Source organism: Balaenoptera borealis, assembly GCF_965194805.1.
Source record: "Balaenoptera borealis genome assembly, chromosome: 9".
Taxonomy (NCBI): Eukaryota; Metazoa; Chordata; class Mammalia; order Artiodactyla; family Balaenopteridae; genus Balaenoptera; species Balaenoptera borealis.
This window is the reverse complement of record NC_138873.1, coordinates 2,238,680-2,259,034: the sequence shown is the minus strand read 5'-3', so window position 1 is coordinate 2,259,034 and position 20,355 is coordinate 2,238,680. Positions and strand designations below refer to the sequence as shown.

The window sequence follows — 20,355 nt, the reverse complement described above, 5'->3', positions numbered from 1 at the left end:
GTGACTTCAGAAATCAAAGCAGAGGAGACGTTACTCAGATGCTGTTTTCGGTTTGACCAGAGCACTGATGAGATCTGTGAAAGTGTGTTTCAAAACAGGCACAGAAACATCATGCTGACTCAGCGAAGCTGGAATCAAGGTCTTCTGCATCTCTGTCTCCAGAGGAGTGAAACTTGCTTCTTTATGCAATAACTCTTTTCAGATTTCAGCCATAATGAATAAAGGTGTTTCTAAAATGTGCTACATATTTTATTTCATTAAATGACATCGTTTTTTCGTGCTGCCTTGGGTGTCGGAACAGGTGCATCAACAGCCGTTTGGTGCTGCAGAGGCCGACACCCCCGGAGACCCGGGGCTACTGGGGTCTCTGCTCCTACATTAAAGGGCTCCGGACTGTTCTTTAACGGTTCCCGGGTCTTCTTTTCATCTATTTCTCGTATCTTCTCTCACTGTCAGGCTCTGGCTGGACCTTAAGTGTGTGCCTTTCGTCGCTCCTCTGACTCTTTGCAAACATTGTTCCACTGTGTTTGGGGATCATCTGTCTACACTTGTCAGGACTGTGTATTAATAGGGACAGTGGGTTCGTGCCTGCCAGGCTGTTATTAATACATTAATCATATGCACATGTGTAATTTATTGCATATGCATGGGTGTGTGTTTATGTATAATCACATCTATGTGCTGACCAGAAGATAATTTTTCTTGGTTCCTGTTACAAAGTAGTTGAGACGTGGTCTTGATCAATTATTTCTGGATAACTGAGATTTTACTATATGTATATCTCAGCAAAGGTGAAAATTCAGGCACGGAGGTATTATCTTGCAAATTGTATGTTGGTTTGCTTCTGAGGACAGATAGCCTAGCTTTTAAGTGAAGCCAGGAAAGTACAATATTTTTAAATCCTTTTAAGATTCTGATAGTGTGTGCAAATTCTAGGCGTTCGGGAGGTATGAGGACACAGAATCTGGTCTGAATGAATACAGTGTGTATGCTTAGAGTCTACTGGTGTATCACTTTGGGAGGCCTGCCGTAACAAAATATCACAGACCAGGCTGCTCAAACAACAGACATTTCTGTCTCCCCGTCTGAGATCCAGGTGTGGGCAGGGCTGGTTTTGCCCGAGGCCTCTCCCCTTGGCTTGCAGACGGCCGTCTTCTCCCTGTGTCCTCACACAGTCGTCCCTCTGTGGGGGGAGTGTGTGTGTCCTGACCTCCCCTTCTTATAGGGACACCAGTCACATGTGGTTAGGGCCCACCCTGATGGTATCGTTTTAACTTATCAACTCTTTAAGGCCCTCTCTCCAAATACAGTCCTGTTCTGAGGAATAGGGGTCAGGACACCAACCTGTTAATTTGGGGGGACACAAGTCCAGCTAGCCCATAACAACGAGGTTTCTAAAGGCAGAGCAGCTTTTCATATTCGAGTTAATTTCCGACACGTGAGAATTCACTTCCGGGTGTGTCCCCCTTTCTGGTAAGGTGCGCTCCAGGTAGTCGTTCCTAGTTCAGGTTTTCGGTTTTCAGGTGCATTTTCCCCCATAAAATGAGGATGACAGCGGACACCGTGGTGCTGGTCAGCCACACCTGCCGGTTCAGCCCTCACGGTCACTGAGCGCAGATGCTCCCACCGCGGATGGCCCTCCCTGAGGTTCTCTACTGGCCAGTCTGCCGCCCTCCATCCCCCCTTGGGGGAGGGGGCTCCTCCCGCCTCCCCGCCTCGCCCTCCAGCTCTTCAGTGCGGTGGGCATTTCTCCAAACTTGGGCCACTTCTGTACTTGATGTAGAGAGCGCCCTCTTCTCTTGGGGGCCTCAGGGAGGTGGGCAGCAGCTGTGGCCGCGGAAGGCAGTTGTGACGGTGCCGGGGGGGTGGGACCCCCTTCACCCACCCATTTGTATAAGCAGGGCACTCCTGGCTCGAGACTTCAGAGGTTTCTGTTATCTCATCTGATTCCGAGAGCAGCCCGTATCCTCCCTCGCAACTGCGGGAAGACCGTTCGAATCGCTGCAGCCCTCACGGAGTTCAGGTCCTCGGATGCAGAGCTCATTGCCCTGCGGGAGCCAGAGGTACATGCTGTCTTTGTGCTCAGGGACTTTACACGGGAACCAGAGCTCAGAACGAGCAGCTGTGACTTATTTTCACATTTTATGATTCAGTATGTACGCCCGCCACACTCACTGCAAATTGCCAGATTGCTTTCTTACGTTCTTCCTTGAGTTGCATTTGCTAATATATTAGTTTTCCTGATGTTTTATTTAGGTAAATCTACAAGGGAGCTAGCAGTAGGAGCTGCATCTTTTCTATCCCTTGGTTTATTTCTCTCTTGTATTAGAGTCCAGGCAGACAATCCAGGGCGGCTAGCAGGATGCTGTTGTCCTCAACTTCAGTCTGTCTTCATGGTGCAAGGGGGCTGCTCTAACTCCCTCTTTCACATTTTCACCCCAGGCAACAGAAAGAGGAGAAGGCGGAGGCAGGTGGCCTCTTCCTTAAGGGCACAATCTGAAAGTTGTGGGAATCACTTCTCCCAACCTATTGGCCTCAACTTAGTCATGTGGTTACAACAAGGTGAAAGAAAGTTGGAGAAATGTCTCCCGCTGGGCGGCCACGTGTCCACACACGTGTAATAACAGTGAATACACCACAGTTCTGTCACCCTGGACTGTTACTCTGTGGGAGGGGAGAGGAGACAGTGGGAAAATGAACTTCAAGGGAAGGAAGGGCAGCTGTACCGCTCACTTCAAAAAAAAGAGCAAAGGTTGCAAATTTTAAAGAAACGTTCAAGTTGCAGTAGAAAGAACAGAGCACAAGAAGCGGAGATGGTCTTGGCCAGGGTCTCTGAGAAGAGGGTGGGTCCAGCCCCCTCCGCCCAGGAGCGGCCTCCCTCCCCAACTTCGTGATAACCAACACCACAGCATCCGGAGCTGGTCAGTCTGAATTGTCCAAGTACCGTGTCTGGAATCAAGGTTAATATTTTAATGAGAAAGTTTTATTTCTCTGCCTCATTTTGAAAGATTAACTGGCTCCTTGAATTTAAGAATTTGAATTTACAAAGGACATCTGGGGGTCCTTTTTCTGAACCGAGCATGTAGGCGATGACCCAGCACATCTCTCCACGCTAGCAGTGAACAAGTGCATCTATGAGACGCTGTAAAGGGGTCCTTACGAGGGTCCTTACTTCACCGGAGATGTGAGGCCCACTGGCCTCCTGGACGGGGCGCTGCCGCCACCTGCTGGACGCAGGCTGCGGTCACAGGGGCTCCAGGTGAGATGTCCCTGCATCTGGTCTGCCGGTGTGATGGGTGAGGAGGGGTGGCCGCACTGGAGACCCCCATCAAAGGCAGCTGACAGCCTCGCCTTTGGGGAAAGCCTTCCCAACGAGCTGTCCTCGGTCACCCGCAGGCCTGACTTACAAGGTCAGGTCTCTGCCACCATGCAGAGACCCTCCACTGACCCACCGGATCTGGGGAGCAGGGGCTGCGGGGTGGCAGTTCTGGAGATGTTCATGACCTTGGTGGCCATCTCCTCAGACCCAGGGGCCACCTGCCTCTCAGCGGCATCTGCAAACGTGTCCTGGCTGGGGGCTTTCTCTCCTGGGGCTCCTCCTCTGTGTTGCCGTGGGCCCCCCCTGCTCTACCTGCCCCCTCGAGGCAGAGCTGCTCCGACTGGACCCTCTCCCCTCCCCATGTGCCCCCCACCCAGGCCGCCTCCCGTCCCTGGATTTCCGGACCGCCCCTCCACATGCTGATGACAAGTCTGGAACTTTCCCCAAGGTTCTGGGCTCGCAGACAGACCTGTCTCTTGGATGTGCCCGCCAGATACCTCCACCGGGCCTCGAATTCCACACTGAACTTGATGAGCGCTCCGTCTTTCCCAGAGAGCTGATTTGCCCCGGTCTTTCTCTTTTTGATGACTGTTGCCTCTGCCCACCGTGTTTACCAAGCCCACTCCCTGGAGAGCCCTTCCAGGCTGTCTCCAGGCCCGTCGGTTCTGTCTCTAAGCACATCTCTGCGTACTGGGGCCCCCACTGCCTCTTCTTTCACACAGACCATTGCAGTAGCACCACGGTCTATCTTCTCACCCCCCCTTCTGCCTTCACACTGCAGCCAGAGTGGATCCGTAAACCCGAAGTGCATCCTCTCCCTCTCCTGCTTAACCCCTTTCAGTCACTGACCTTGCAGGTAGAAGACAATCCTGACTGCCCCCCGCTAGGCCTGGCATCCTGGGCCCCATTGCCCCCTACCCACCTCAGGCCCCTCTCACGCCCAGGCTCGCAGCCAGAGCTTGGCCCCCTTCCTCCCAAGACCATGCCTTCCCTCCTTGGCACTGTCCTCTCCGCCTGGACGCTCCTCTGTGCGCACGGATCACGCTTGCTCATCCTGCCAGGTTTCCTTGGAAGGTGCCCTTCTCGGTGAGGCCTCCCTGACGTCTCTCCCTGACCCAGCTGGGTCCCCACGCTCCCTTGTAACTCTGCATCCTCTTGGTGGCCTCCTAGCCTCTCACACATTCCTTCCTCCGTTTGTTCTATGTATTTCACCTCTTAGAGTCTGTGCCCAACTCCAGATGAGCCACCGTTAGGGCAGGATCGTGTCTGTCTCACCAGTGACGGCCAGTGTCTAGCACATGGTTCCACACCCAAAGCGTGTTTGTCTAATTAACACACCGAGGAAGACACAGATCTTAACACTTTCATCCTCAAGTACCGTCTCTGCGCGACTCTCCCTGATCTCTGGGGCTGGGCTGCAGCTCTGATTCCACTGTGCTGTGTCAAAAGCACACATTCTTCTGTTCAAACGGCAGAAGGTCCCCAGGGGTGGCCCTGTGGTCAGGGGGCCATGTTTTCAAGTCCGCACCCTGTGCCTAGAAAGCCTGGCCTGTCGTCGGCCCTTGGTTCCTAGGTTTGCTCTCCATAAATACTTTGGTCCCACCTGAAATGCCAGCATTGCTGTTCCGATTTGTCTGGGTGATAGGGTGCAGGTCGCAGGCCCTGTGAGACCCAAGCGGAGTGTGGAGGTGGGACAGGGGACCCAGAGGAGCAGACGCAGAGCCCTCTGTGTGGGAATTATGACGCCCCTCCTGTTAAGTCACAGCTGGGCTTCCTGCACCCTCGCCTGGTGGCTTTCATACCCTGTGCGCCCACCCTCGGGGCTGAAGGAACCTGGCGATGTCTCACAACTGAGGCCGGACACTCGCCAGGAACTTCGGCCCCGAGGTCTCTCCCGGCTGGTGACGGTGACCGTGGCTACCAGGCAGCTGGGCAGGACCAGGAGGGGGGCATCCGCCGGTCACCAGCGCCCAGGAAGCCCCTTCCCACCTGCAGACACTCAAGTTGCTGTCCAGTGTGAAAGGGCAAAGAGCCTGTGAGTCCTCGGATCAGAAGCCACGGGACGCCCCCTTCCATCTCGTGCCCACCGAGGACGCAGAGTCCCTTTGTCTGCTTCTCTGCTGGTGAATCTGTTCACTTTTCTCAGTCTCCTCCCATCATACACACACACACACACACCCACCCCCCTTAAATGTCAGGCTGGGAATTTAATCTTCAAGTAATGCGACTGCTGAGTTACCATGGTTTCCAGGTAACTATGGTAACTTTCCAGGTAATTTTGCTACCTCGTTTTTATTGTTTTCTTCCTTTATCTTCACAGTGTTTGCCTTTGTTTTGGCAAAAGTAATAGCCGATGCATTTGTCTAGGCAGCCAGCTGTTAAAATTTTCGGGTGCTGGTGTTGGGAATCAAACTAAATGTTTTAGCATAAATTAAAGCTGTAATTGCTTTTAATGTGTTGTGGGTAAAATAATATAATCACAGGAGAGTCCCAGGCTTGTTAATAAGAATAACAGGCTTGTTATTACGCAGCTGGACTGGGGTCTCAAATAACAGAAGTATGATTGCATCAGAGTTGTAGTAAAAATGAGAAAAGTGAGTCATTAAAGACTTTGGGAACTTCTCCCACTCGACATTGAAATTCACGTTTAGAAACAAAAAGAGTGCATCTGAGTCTCCCCCGAGCCGAGCTCGTGGCCGCCTGGAGGAATTATTTCCCTAAAACACATTTATTTTCTCTAGAATGGCCAGTGTGTTCACACCCCAGTTTCCTGTTCAGGATTAAAGAAGGTTTCTTTTGCCTGTATTTTTAATTTGGGAATAATTGCTATTATTAAATATACCTTTGTTGAGTTTTAACTGACAAAAACTTGTAGTTCAGAGCTGGTGATTGCATTTCATGCAGGTGTTGGATGGGGTTAGGATTTTGGTGAGATCTGGCTGCTTTTTTCTTGCTAAATGAAAAAAGGTGTCATACGAATGTATAGATAACAGAGCAGTTTGAGCTTTTGTCCAGAGGTCAGAAACAAACCTGCCTTCTGCGCTGAACTTTCATGTTTAACAGGGCTGTACAAACATACAGCCGGATCCGATACAGGCTGAATCTAACCGAGAACCGTTCAGTTTCATGTTGAACAGAAACCAAATGCACGAGCTTTGGGGACTCTGCACTGTCCCCAGCGCAGGCACAAGAAGATTGTAGAGAAAAGCCAGAGGCAGGGGTCTGAAGAGTGTAGGGGGAGGAATGAGGGTGTCAAAGGACAGAAGGACACTCTGGATGAGAAGGGGACAGAGACCCAGGTGAAGCCTGAAATTAAGAGCATGAAGACATGTGAGTGAGAGAGACTGGGGGTGATGGAAACAGAAATAAAGTGATAAAAGCAAATCCTTTGAAGATCTGCACTGACAGCCATCACTGAAATTGCTGCCTCTGGTAAACGGGAAGGCGGACAGCAAGAGTGGAGGAGAGCTCTCCTTCCTGAGGAACAGAACAGGTAGGAGACACAGGTGTGTGCACAGACATAGGGATTTTTTAAAGGAATTGACTCCTACGCCTGTGAGGGTGACAAGTCTGACGCTCACAGGGCTGCAAGCTCCGGCGGGTTTCTGTGTTCGGTCTGGGGGCAGAATTCCTCCTTTTCTGGGAAACCTCGGGGTTCTGTCTCTAAGGCCTTCTCCTGATCGGACGAGGCCCACCACGTTATGGAGGAGGATCTCCTTTGCTCACGACACTGACCTCGTCCACAAACACCTTCTCACAACAACTGGGTTTGTGTCTGATGAGTCACTGGGCACCACTGTCTGGCCAAGTGGACACAGACAGTTAACCATCACACTCACCCGGGGAGGAAACTGGAAAACGCGTTTGAAACCCAGTGAGGTGTAGATCAGGGTCCACGATGGCGTAAACGCTCGCTGGGACCAGGAGGGACACACACCAGCCGAGATGCAGGGGCTGGTAGGTGAAACCCCCCCGAGGAGTGGGGCTCCAACCCCACCCATGCCGGGGCAGTCTGCGCCCAGGGCTGGCGGATCTGCCACTTTTCAAGAAGAGCTGAAAATCTAAACTTTTAAAAATGTAGAGTCTTGGGTTTGTTTTTTAACTACGTATAATATAAAGTAATTGAAAATAACTTGTGAGTCAATCAAAAGCCTTCTGTGGGCTGAATGCAGCCCTTGGGCAGCTGTTAAAGAATTCTGAGATGGACAATGGTTTAACCATCCAGACACAGCAGCAGACTGGAGAGCCACCTCCCCAGGGCTGTCAGATTGGTGCAGAGATGGTGCAGTGCCCAGCCAGGTGACCAGGGGCAGCGGCTGTGCAGGGCCCCTGAGGTCTGGGCCCGAGACCCCCTCTCTTCCTCCCTCTCTCTCCCCCCGTCTGCTGCACACAGATCTGCGTCCTCCCATCTCTGACTCTCTGTCTGCCAGGGCTGCCTGGTCATCTAGGATCAACAGGAATCCTCTGGAGCACAGCCTCCTGCCGTGCTCTCCCTTTACAGGATCAAGAAACTGCTGAGGATGTAACGTAAAATGTCACAGAACAAAGACTGTTGTCTTGTCCGTTCAAAGTGGCCCATTAAGCAAACCGTCCCATTTGAATGAAAATGTGGAAAGCTTTCTGTGCTGCTTGTCAGGGGCTGGACTGCTGATAGAAGATTCCATTGTGTTCCCTGACAGCCCAGCCTGGGGCCAAGAGCGGCCCTGGGAGGAGGGGGGTTTGGGGGATCAGGGTGTCTCAGCTCCACCCAGCCCTTGGGCACACTCAGGTGCACGTTCCCGCATGACTTCTGGTGACATCTCCGCGTCCGGGAAGCAGGCGCTGTCTGGAAGTGCAGCCTCCAGGGCTCACCAGGACGGACACTAGAGCACCCCGAGGTGTAGAAAGGAAGGCGGGGCCCTAAGGAGGTCGGCGCCCTCATGCTAAGGATGGCTCGAAGAGACCCCACCTCCTCCCCAGTTCCCGCTGTGCTGTAGTCAGTTGGTTTCACTTAGGAAATAAGAGTATAGTTGGGGCCCAATATTCCTGCTGTTCTTCTTTTTTTTTTTTAACATCTTTATTGGAGTATAATTGCTTTACAATAGTGTGTTAGTTTCTGCTTTATAACAAAGTGAATCAGCTATACATATACATATGTCCCCATACCTCTTCCCTCTTGCGTCTCCCTCCTTCCCACCCTCCCTATCCCACCCCTCTAGGTGGTCACAAAGCACGGAGCTGATCTCCCTGTGCTATGCAGCTGCTTCCCACTAGCTATCTATTTTACATTTGGTAGTGTATATATGTCCATGCCACTCTCTCACTTCATCCCATCTGCTGCTATTCTTGATTAGAACACTTAAAAAAAAAGTTCTGTGTTATTATATACTTTTCCAATAAAATATGTTAAAGGGAAATCTTGTAGCGGTTTTGGTGAATATCACGTGCATTTGTAAGTTTTCATTTAAGATATTCTCCAAAAGTCATCTTAGTTCCCTCTGTCTGTAGATGTGACGCTGTTTTATTCACTCCTTAGGGAAAGGAGGACTGAGCCCGACCCAGCCAGGGCCCCGAGCTCAGTGCGTCCAGACGTGTGGGCCAGGAGGTTTTATCACGCCGAGCATCTCAGAGGACACACCAATCTCACTGGGCACGCACTAGCATCACCTCCTCTCTGCAGACATGCAAACAGCGTGGCCATGCGGCTCTAGGGGGGCAGTCGGAAGCCGTAAGTGGAGAAGCTGGAATTCCAGCCTGAGAATGTCCGACCTCTTCACGTGCCATCTGCCGCAGCACATTGCCTCCTGTTAGTTCTTCAGAAACCCGAGGTCTTATCTCCCATTATCCTCAGAAACCCGAGGTCTTATCTCCCGTTGTCTTCAGAAACCCGAGGTCTTATCTCCCGTTGTCCTCAGAAACCCGAGGTCTTATCTCCCGTTGTCCTCAGAAACCCGAGGTCTTATCTCCCGTTGTCCTCAGAAACCCGAGGTCTTATCTCCCGTTGTCCTCAGAAACCCGAGGTCTTATCTCCCGTTGTCCTCAGAAACCCGAGGTCTTATCTCCCGTTGTCCTCAGAAACCCGAGGTCTTATCTCCCGTTGTCCTCAGAAATCCGAGGTCTTATCTCCCGTTGTCCTCAGAAATCCGAGGTCTTATCTTCTTTTGTCCTCAGAAATCCGAGGTCTTCCGTTGTCCTCAGAAATCCGAGGTCTTATCTCCCGTTGTCCTCAGAAATCCGAGGTCTTATCTTCTTTTGTCCTCAGAAATCCGAGGTCTTCCGTTGTCCTCAGAAATCCGAGGTCGTATCTTCCGTGTCCTCAGAAATCCGAGGTCTTATCTCCCGTTGTCCTCCACTTACTAAAGCTCACGCTTCCAAGCATCCCACTAGGTGTCTTCTGGGTACCTGGGTTTGACTGGCCTTTAAGACAAGCTCTCTTTGCAGGATGTTTCCAGAAGTCTCCACAAGGGGCACGTGATACTTTTGGTTGACAAGGAGCAGGGCTGACAGGGTTAAATGCTGGCGCAGGATCACGGGCGCCTTACACCCTCCCGAGCATCGCCCTTGCCAACCCTTAGTGGGAACTTCTCCCCCCCGCCCCGAGGTCTGTGGGAGATTCTTCCCTTCTTAACGCATTGCGTGTTGTCCTTGTCTCCTTGTCGGGTGACCCGAGGTGCGGGAGCGAGATGCGCGTCATTCCCGGGGACTGATGGCCAGGACAGGGGGAGGGAGGACCACAGCTGCAGGCCCGTCGGGGAGCCTTCAGGAAGCCGCTGTGAGTCGGCCACATCTTCAAGTCAGCCACCTGGGAGTGCTGACACCTTGCGATTCCCGCACGTCAGGGCTGTCGTCTCTTCCCAGACAGCCTGGTACCAGCACACGCTGCACAGAAGGGGATCCAGTACTGGCCGGCAAAACTCGGCCAGAGGGAGAGGAGGGGGAGGAGGAGGACCTGGGAGAGCGGCGCTCAAGTGCGGAGCCCCGGGCTCTTCGCTCCAGGAGACCCGGCTCGCGTCCGCGGGGTCGTGGCCAGACTCCCAAACCCCTCAGAGCGTCAGTTTACTCCTTTGCAGATGGGGTAGTACTTTCCTTGCTGACCTCATAGGTTTTGTAAATAAGAACTACTGGTCCTTTTACTATTTTGGACTTGGACGACTCAACGGGCAGCCCAGCACGCCCTGTGTGTGCGAGTGTAGACCATCTACACCCTCAGACCACCTGCCCGATTAGTGGAAAGCCTGTCAGATTACAGAGGAAGAGAAGATAAGAGAGCCCAGACCATGGAGGAGTGTCTGTAAACCCGCGTGAGAGGGAGAGGCCACGGGGCCGGGCTGGCGCGTGCGGCAGAGAGAAGCGGGCAGAGACTGGCCTGGGGGTACCAGGTTGGGGGAGGGGAAGGGTGTGAAGATGGACGGCGCCTCGCAGCTCCCGGTTCTCCTATTTTCTGATCACAGCCCACAGACTGCTGTTCTGCAGGGGCCCTTTCACTGAAGACCCCGTGACATCGAGTGTGGATGGGTCAGGACATGGCCCTGGGTGGTCAGCCGTCCTCCCAGCCCTCCTTCCAGGAAAGGGTCGTCACCCTCACTTTTCAGATGAAGACGTAACCTCCACAAGGTGATGTGTCTGAGGTCCCTTGGCCAAAGAGCAGCAGGGCTAAACCCAAGCTGAGGCTGAAGGACTCCCAGCTGGACGGCAGCCTATCTGGTCCTGACTTCAGAGCCGAGGGCACGTCCAGCATCTGTGCCTGAGCTCGGGGGAGGGGTGGCTCGGCTCTGCATCCAGGGGACGGCTTCTCTGGCAATCCCCGGTGCACTTGTCCTCAGGCCTACGGTTTCAGTGAAAAAGAGCCTTAGAAACAGACACTGTGTGAGATCTCGGTGGATTAGAGAGCAGTGTGGCCACAGACGAACTCATGGTGGGCCTGGGTCTGGTGTTCCGGGATCCAGGCACAGGGATGTCTTCTTCTTAGTCTCTGACGTTATCAAGCATTTCCCGATTTTCAAAGAAGCATTTCTCCACTTCACGTCCATTAGGATGGCTACTCTAAGAAACAAACAAACAAACAAAGAAAAAACAAAACCAGAAAACAACAAGTGTTGACGAGGGTGTGGAGAAACTGGAGCCCTTGCACTGTTGGTGGGAGTGTAAACTGGTGCAGCCGCTGTGGAGGCAGTATGGAGAGTCCTCAAACAACTAAAACTAGAGTTATCATAGGACCCAGTATTCCTCTTCTGCGTATAGACTCAAAAGAACTGAAACCAGGGTCTTGAAGAGATATTTGCACACCCATGTTCATAGCAGCGTTATTCACAACAGCCAAGAAGAGGAAGAAACCCACGTGTCCACTGACACCCATGGATAAATGGAACGCAGTGCATTTGTGCAGTGGACTCTTATTCAGCCTTAAAAGGGAAGGAAAGACTGACACAGGCTGCAACATAGAAGAAATTTGAGGACGTTATGTGCAGTGAAATAATCATTAAGAAAAAAACCAAGTACTGTCTGCTTCTACGTATGTGAATTTTCTGGAGGAGTCAAATCCATAGGGACAGAAAGGAGGGTGGTGAGGGAGGAGCTGGGGGAGGGGCAGGGGAGCTCGTGTTTAATGGGGACAGAGTGTCAGTTTGGGACGATAAAAACGTTCTGGAGATGGATGGTGGTGATGGTTGCACAATGGTGTGAAGGTACTTAATGCCGCTGAACTGTGTGCTTAAAAACGGGAAAGATCGTACCTTTTATGTATATTTTACCCCAGTTTTATAAAAGAGACATTTTGAGGGTGACTGTTGTTCGGGGGGGTCCCGTGAGCCCTGGCGTTGTGCTCGGGAAGCCTCTGAGAGGTACGTGATGCATTTCCCAGTCCCCGCCAAGGCCACGGCCAAACGTGGGGTCCGTTCACCATCCCGACCCTTAGATAAATCAAAATCGTTGCCTGAATTCTTGGCAGAAGTTATTATGAAAATATAGAGGAAAAGCTTTCTCCAATAAATGTGAAAATGATATTTTCCTTTGTATTAGTGTTTCCCTGGAAGATTCTTTAAGATACAATTTTAAGTTTGCCTCTGGATCTAGTCTTTCAAAGTGTATTTTTTTTTTAAACCTATTAAATAGTGGATAAAGTTAACTTTTTAACTTTAAATCTGGTTGATTTGTTTATGTATTTATTCTACAGATTTATTAAGCATCTACTGTGTGCCAGGCCCCGTGCAAGGAGCTGACGGAGAGGGGAGAGCAGATGTGAGGCTCACGGGAGGCCTTCGGGCTGGGGTGAGTCAGGCGCTATGCTGGGATCTGGCTGGGGCATGTCAGAGGTAGGTCCCAGAGGCTGGACCTGAGTGGGGGGTAGGGATTCCCCAGACAGAGACTGGAGTGTCCCAGACAGCACACCGGCACCTGCAGGATGTGTGCAGGGAGGGAGGGCTCAGCGGCCTGCTGGATTTTGGAAAGAGAAAGGCGAAGATGACCAGGATTTTGAAATAGTGATGGCATTATCCGAATAGGGAAAGAAATGCATCACTCGAATGAAAATCTGGGCTCCTGAATATGTCAGGATTAAGACAGTGCTGAGATTTGCAAGCCTCGCAGCCAAGGCTGGGCACCTGCTGTATTACAAGAAGCGAGTCACACGGGAAAAGAAACCAAAATCTGCTACTGGTAGCAAAATCGTTGTGGTTCTGAGGCCCATCATGTACTGTTCACTCACACTTTCATTTTGAGTCTTTTCCTTTCTCAGAGAAGATAATTTGGAGAAGATGAGAACCTTGTTACTCTACGTCTTTAGAGAAGACAACCGTCTGAGTGCAGAGCTGGCGTCTGACGGGAGAGACAGGACAGAGTGACAACAACATCCACAGAGATGGGTGTTCAGAGGATCCTGAAGCTTCCCTACAAAACATTGTCCTTTTCACAGGATCCTTAGAAAATATGCAGAAGGGAATTACTAGAAAGAGAGAATAGTAATAAAGCTTTGACTTAGCAGAACTATTCAACACCCAGTTCACGAGGCTCTGGGTTGAGGGTGTACCGGTGAAAAGCTGTGTCTGCAAAGGGCCCACAGACTGTTGGAGACGTAAACAAAGATTAGAGAATAAAACTATCGCTTGGAAACAGCAAAGTAACACCCACTGAATATCGTCGTGTGCCAGGCTCTGTGCCCAACAGAGTTTTATGTATTATTTTGTCTCCACAATAATCCCGTACGGTCTGTTGTTATTATCCCCATTTTACGGAAGAGGAAAGTTCAGAGTGGTTTGGTGAATCGTCCCGGGTCACAAAGCAGGGAAGTGACGGAGCAAGGTGCTGACCCAAAGGCCCTGACTGCGGCCAGGAACCCAGGGACCCTCAGCCCCGGCTGCACAGCAGTGGGATTAATGAGGGGACTTTGAACTGACCCGTGTCTCCCAGACCAGCCGAGTCAGGCCGCCCGGGGTTAGCCGGGACATGGGGGTTTCAAAAGCTCCCGGATCCCACAGCGAGTCCAGGAGAAGGTCAGCAAGAGCCCGAGAGGCAGTAACGCCGTGAGGAGGCCTCCCCGTTTCGCCAGGCAGAGCCGCTGGCCGTAGCATCGTGGAGGGAACCAGGCAGGACCGACCGTGCGTGGGAAGCATTCGTGCCCGGTGTTCGCCAGCAGGCCTGTCCAGACAACCACATGAGCTGGCTTTGCCCCGCCTAAGGGCGCCTGATGTCTGTAGATGGCTACGTGCTCTCAGGGTGTGGAATTTACTTGTGTAGGGAGTAAAGAATCTAAATGTCATCAGCAGGAAAATGGTTAAGAAACAGCTTCTGGGAAGATGGTTAGGTCGTCAGTAATGCTTATGGGGAATTTATCATAATGTGGAAAATATTTATATTAAATGTTAGATTTTTTTAAAAGTAGCATTTAAAATTGTATATGCAGTAAGATCAAAGGAAGAAAAATGGAGACATTTCTTTTCTTTGAAAGGGAAGAAACACAGCATAGAATGTTCCCATCAGAGAATTTTATTCGACCGCCTTGCATCTCATCTGGTCACATTTCCCTTCTAAGCCCTTTGAAATTCTGTTCACTAAGGAGGAAATAAAACCCGAGAAAATAGCACAATGTTGCTGATGGGACCCTCGCTCCCCTGGGACCATTGGGCACATTATACTCCCGGTGTCAACAGGGTCTACATCCTTCAGAAGCACAATAGTGGGGTCACGCCCACATTTCAAGTCTGGTTCTGGTAAGGAACCTACCTGGGAGGCAAACAGCTCCGGGAGAGGGTGTAGATTTGCCCTTTTCTATTGCTTAATGCCAGCAGTTTTAACCTTAAATATTACAGCGATCATAGGACCACCTCCTGGGAAAAGCAGAGGCCTCTCCCTGGGGGCAGTACAGGTGCAGCTCCAGGTGAGGCCGCCCGCTGTGGGCTGCATGGGACCCTGTACGACACACAGACCCCAGGCCTCTTCTAGGCGTCTTGGTGAGTCCCTCTGGGAGAGAGCACAGCCGCCTTGAACAGAGAGTGAGAGATAAGGCAGATAGGAAGCTGACTTTCTAAATCCTTTGTCACCAGCATGAGCTACAAATTCAGGACATAATTTAAGAAGAGTGAGAGGAAAAGATGCAGCCGTTGCTGGTGTCCAGGGCCTGTGCCCACCTTCCCTGCAGTGGCCTTGCACCCGGGCTGGTCCCTAGCTGCCATCCTCAGGAGTTACCATTGGGTGGAAATCACCATTTCACATGCAAATTGGTATCTCATACTGTGTGTTTCTCCCAGGAGGCTTAAAGTACAGTGATTTTTTTAGAGCAGGGGAAGCAGATTGAGTTTTGAAAGCATTTAGACATTCAAACTTAAAAAAAAAGGTACTAGAAGCAATTTTGAGAAGTTTAGTAGGAAAGTATTCCTTATAATAAACCAGGGCACTGACTGTGTTGTCTTGGATGTAATGTGTAATCTGTGCAAGTGAAGCTCAAGTTTACCAATCAGTTGTGAGCTAAGTAGAACTGAGCTCAGGACACTTACACCCTGCAGAACCTGTTTTAGACCCAAAGCCCCACTTCCCCATGTCAGTTACCACAAGTCTGTGCAATAGGTAGGAAAAGAGCAGAGAGTTTTTGCATTTTTTGCATTCAAGCACAGAAGGATAAAGTGACTTGCCAACACCAAACAGAGTCAGGACCGCGTCTGCAACACCGCTTTCCACCACCTTCTGCGTCACCGGCCCACCACAGCATCTTTTTCCAGCTACGAATGCGTCGCAGTCATTTAGTGATCGAACCTGCATGGGAATTGCGTAAAGGAGGCTCTGCTCGCTCATTTTGATGAACGGCTCTGCAACACAAAATCGCTGAAGGAAATCCTGGTAAACAACAGTGACACTTGCTGAAGTTGCGTTCAAGTTTGTAGTGCGGAATCTTAACTAACCATCATGAGTGCTCAGCGCCCCCGGGTAGCTGTCATGGACGCGAGGTGGGGAGCTGGCCATCCTCAGGAGTAAGAGTCTCTGAGCTCACAGCCCAGAGCCTCTGCTTCCTGCTTTCGGCCCCTGAGGGTGAGGGTGTAGAAGAGCTTGCGGTAGGAACGTCTGAAGGTGGGGTTCGAGAAGCAGTACACCACCGGGTTCAGCACGCCCTGCAGGTAGGTGAGGCTGCCGGTCACGTCAGCAGCGCGGACCATGGAGCTCAGGACCCCGCAGCTGAGCGCCCCTCGGAAGATGGCCAGTAGGATGCGGGCCAGGAAGCTGGGCAGAAAGCACAGCGTGAACAGCACCCCAACCGTGGCCACCAGCGCCTGGGCCCTCTGCAGCTTGGGCTGCTTGTGTGGGTCTCGGAGCCGCTTCTGGAGAGTCTTGATGAGGCCGGCACTGCAGAACAGGATGAGGCCGAAGGCAAGGATAAACTGGAGGAAGAAGAGGGCTTCCTGCCAGATCAGGCTGAAGGAGGACTCCGTCCTGGGCTCAGAACTGGGGCACTCGGCCTCAGAGAGGAACACGCTTTGGTGGGCGAGGGTGAGGGCTGCCATCATGAGCCAGACCAGGACCGAGATCCCCCAGGCCGCCCGCAGGGACAGAAGGTTGACCTTGAGCCGCGAGTGGACCACCCGGAGGTAGCGGTCCAGGGCCACGGCGGTGAGGAAGGCCACACCCGCCCCGCGGCACAGGGACCGCAGGAAGAGCATCCCTTGGCAAGACGCACGTCCCAGGCCCCAGGTCTTGAGCCGCAGGTAGAAGGTGGCGTGAAAGGGCAGGCAGGCAGCCAGCAGGAGGTCCGCTAAGACCAGGTTGAACAGGTAGACGGCGTAGGGCTTCCACACCCTCAGACGGAAGAAGAAGGTCCAGAGCGCCACGGCGTTGCCCAGCGTGCCCAGGGCACACTCCAGCAGCAGCAGCGAGGCTGTGGCCACCGAGCAGTTGGGTGGCAGCACGTGGCCGAGTCCCCGCCGCGGCCGAGCCTGACGCCGTGGAGGCCAGGGACGCAGTGGAGGCCAGGGACGCAGTGGAGGCCAGGGACGCCGTGGAGGCCAGGGACGCAGGCCCCAGGTTGTTCTCTTTCCCACAGAAGGACAGCGAGCACACTGACCAGCATCCAATAAAGTCAAAGGCAAACTGAAATTTGTCTGTGGAAAGAGGATCAGGGGCAGAGGGAAAAAACCCCTTGCAGTTTTGTTTTGCCCTGAAAGCGGGGAAATTGTGTTTCACTTCCCACATCTGGCATTCAATTGAAACCCTAGTGTCCTGAGAGTCTGTGCGTGAGCACGGCTCTACATCCACAGCTGTCACTGGAGGGGCTTGGGAAGTTCGGGAAGACTTGCTGTCTATAAAGTTAAAATAATGATGGAAGCAAATAGATTGTTCTCTAATTTGCATTGTTTTCCGATAGTCAGATCTGGTCCTGAGTTCCCCTCGAAGAGGACATGGGGGGGGGGGCGCTGGCCATTTTGTAGTTGCCCATTTTCACCTGTCCTTTCGTTTTGTTAGATTTGATTTTCTGCTGAGGAGGCGTCCCTGCCTTCCCGCACCACCTGGGTCAGGACCCGCACCCCTGGGCCTCCGTGCGCCCGGGAAGCAGAGTAAAATCGATGATTGGTCAAGATGCACAGAATCCACCCGCATGGCAGGTCCACGAGCCCAGGGACATGCTCTGTGTGCCAGTGACAAAATAGTGCCTGACGCATAGCGAGAGTCAAAAAATAAATACCGATGAACTCAGTCATTCCTACCCATCCTGATCCTAATTCACCTGGGTCATGACCCACAGTTGACCCTAATTCATAGTGTTTCTGTTAAGCGTGTTTTTTTGTTTCTTTTTTTTGGCCGTATGGCATTCGGGATCTTAGTTCCCTGACCAGGGATGGAACCTGTGCCCCCTGCAGTGGAAGCTTGGAGTCCTAACTGCTGGACTCCCAGGGAAGACCCTGTTCAGCCTGGTTTGGGCTTTGGAGTCAAATGGACTCTAGTTCTATCTGGTCTCTCCACTTAGCAGCAATGTGGGGTGAATATGACAATACCTGCTTGCGGGGTCCTTGTATTTGAGATACCCTTACAGGTACAGCACTGTGCACTGTATCTGGGACATCTCGGGTGCCAGATACATTTGCTGCAGTCATTATTAACCTCTGTCTGATGCTTGGACTCTTAACAAAACTTTTTTTCTCTCCCAATGTAGTAATACAATTTCGCACCCAACTGCAGTTCCACGGTGCTTCGATGCCTTCGTTTCTGAGACCTAACTTGGAAGCTTTAAGGGGTCTCAACAGTAAGAATTACTAGTTCGCTGCATGTTTTCCATGTGTCATGTGCTCTCCTGTGTTATTGCAATGAACCGAGCAACACGAGGTGCAGTAGGTACAATTTTAAGCTCTATTTTTTAAAATAAATTTATTTATTTAGTTTTGGCTGCGTTGGGTAAGCTCTATTTTATGGATGAAGGCGTGGCAGCTCAGAGAGGTTAGGTCACTTGCTCCAGGTCACAGGGAAGTCAGCGGCAGGAGCAGGACTCCCCAGCCCAGCTTGCACCAGAGCCCAGGGTCTTGACCACGCGCCCACCGCTTCCCTGCTGGCAGCAGCCGCACTCCTGTGTGCGTGAAAAGTCCATGTCTCAGAACGCCCACCACGACTATTGATTTGCATGACATTCCGGGTAATTTGACTTGTAGTCCTTCTTGCTTTAATTTTATCAGGGTTTTCCTTTCCAGCTGGGCCACCAGCCCACGTGTCCCCCCACCTCTGCGTCACGCAGGTTCACCTGCCTCGTGTTACCTAAGAAGGTGCATTCGGAGAGTCGTCCAAGCGTCCAGAGCTGCAGAAACGTCCCGACTGGTACCTCTAGTGACACCTCCCATGAACCGCATGTCTGTTATCAGGGGTTCCTTGGGGGCACAAAAGGATGCGTTTGTTCCAGGTGAGGGCTGGCTGGGGACCACGTGTCTCATCTCCAGGGATGTCATGGCACACGCACGGTAACACCAGAAAAGCTGGCACTCACTCACCTTTTCAGGGACGGGAGTTACACAAACGCAGGGAAGAAACAGATTAAATCCTTTCTCTCAACACATTGATAACTTTGAGAGACGTTAAAAGCTACCCCTTAATGGTAGATTTCTGTCCACAGTACACCAAAGACTTTCTAAATTATAAATATTCTAGCTCAATAGGTAACATAAACATTAATAATTACACATTTTCCTTTTTAAAAATAGAAAATCAAAGTTACAGAATTTTTGAAAATTCTGCTTGTCTTTCTCAGCACTGTGGTGTATTTTCCTTACTTCTGAAAGACTGAATTGTCCTTTACTTCCTCTCTTTTAAAGTTATAATATTCGAGGTTCTCCCTTAGGGATCTTGTTAAATCTTTTACTCCTTAGAAACTCCATTTTCAAAAACCATTCTATTTCTTCAATACTCTTCCTATTAAGGAAACTTCTCTGTTCTCACTCCAATTGGTTTCACTTTTTGTTCCATGTCAATAAATGAAGAATACTTGGTCAGTAAACTGTGATTCTCTTTCAGAGTTTCCCTCACCTCCAAGCCCTGTGGGAACCTACCACCCACTCACCCACGAGGGGGCTGCCCTTCCAGTGTCACAGCTTGGGGAGCGGCCGGCTCTTCGTAACCACAAGCCTGAGAAACAGGAAAAGGAGGGCCTGTCCCTGAAACGCACACTTTGGTGGGCCGAGCACAAGTTCCCAGAGCTGAAGAGACCTGGGGCGAGCCCAGCGAAACCAGGCTGGAGGGGTGTGTCTCAGCTCACTGACAGAGCAACGGGGCTGCAGCTCTGCCGGGACGTGACACGGCCCCAGGGGTGCAAGTCTGGGTCAGGGGGTAGGGCCTGGTGCCCGTGGACGCAGGGTCCCGTCCTTGGAGAATCCAGTCTCAGTGCCTCCTCGGCAGATCCCCTCGAATTATTTTTCTTCCCCGGATTCCTGGCCTAATAGATCTAGAAAGAACACCAAAGGAACGTAAGATCTTCTTTGTCAACTTTACACCTATTTACTAAAAACAAACAACAAAAATAAAAATCAAACACACGCAAAGCCCTCCTATACCTTGGACACAAGTTCCATGTCTTAGAATCTTTCATAAAGTGATAGCTAGTGACATAAACAAAGACTTAGCCACAGGAGATCCCTGTGATGTGTCTATGATACCGGTGTTCACAATGACATGAGAAGTTGTTTAAGGTTACGGATTAAATGGAGAAAAACTCCACATCGTCATCTGTGTAGAGCAGCACCTAATCTTGCTTGTTTACAGAAAGTACGGGGAGGAAATTTACCAAATTTTTAGCAAGTAGCTATCTCTAAGTAATGGGATTATAAACGATTTTTTTTTCTTTTTACTTTAGAGCTTCCTATATGTTCTATAACAGAATAGATCACTTTAATAATCAGGAAATAACTGTAAATTTTAAAATTAAGTTTTTAAACTGTGAGTTTACACATGAGAGGGAACCATTTTCTTTGGAAGCATCAGTCCAAGACTAAGGATGGCCGCGTACGCTGTGCGGTAGCCAGCCTCGCAGTGTGGTTAATTATGGTCGTGTGGGTATCACACCCTCTGGGTGAGGGAGAGACACACGCAGAGACAGAGGTAGA

General features: G+C 51.2%; 1 protein-coding gene across 1 annotated transcript; it reads right to left on the bottom strand.

The window, feature by feature from the left end:
- Window positions 1-12,059: 12,059 nt before the first annotated feature.
- Window positions 12,060-16,698, bottom strand: GPR31 (G protein-coupled receptor 31; the record flags this gene model as incomplete). The annotated part of the gene is made up of 2 exons (XM_082406064.1): window positions 12,060-13,238; window positions 13,690-16,698. A coding segment is annotated over one exon (948 nt), but the record flags the coding sequence as incomplete, so codon positions are not given.
- Window positions 16,699-20,355: the final 3,657 nt, after the last annotated feature.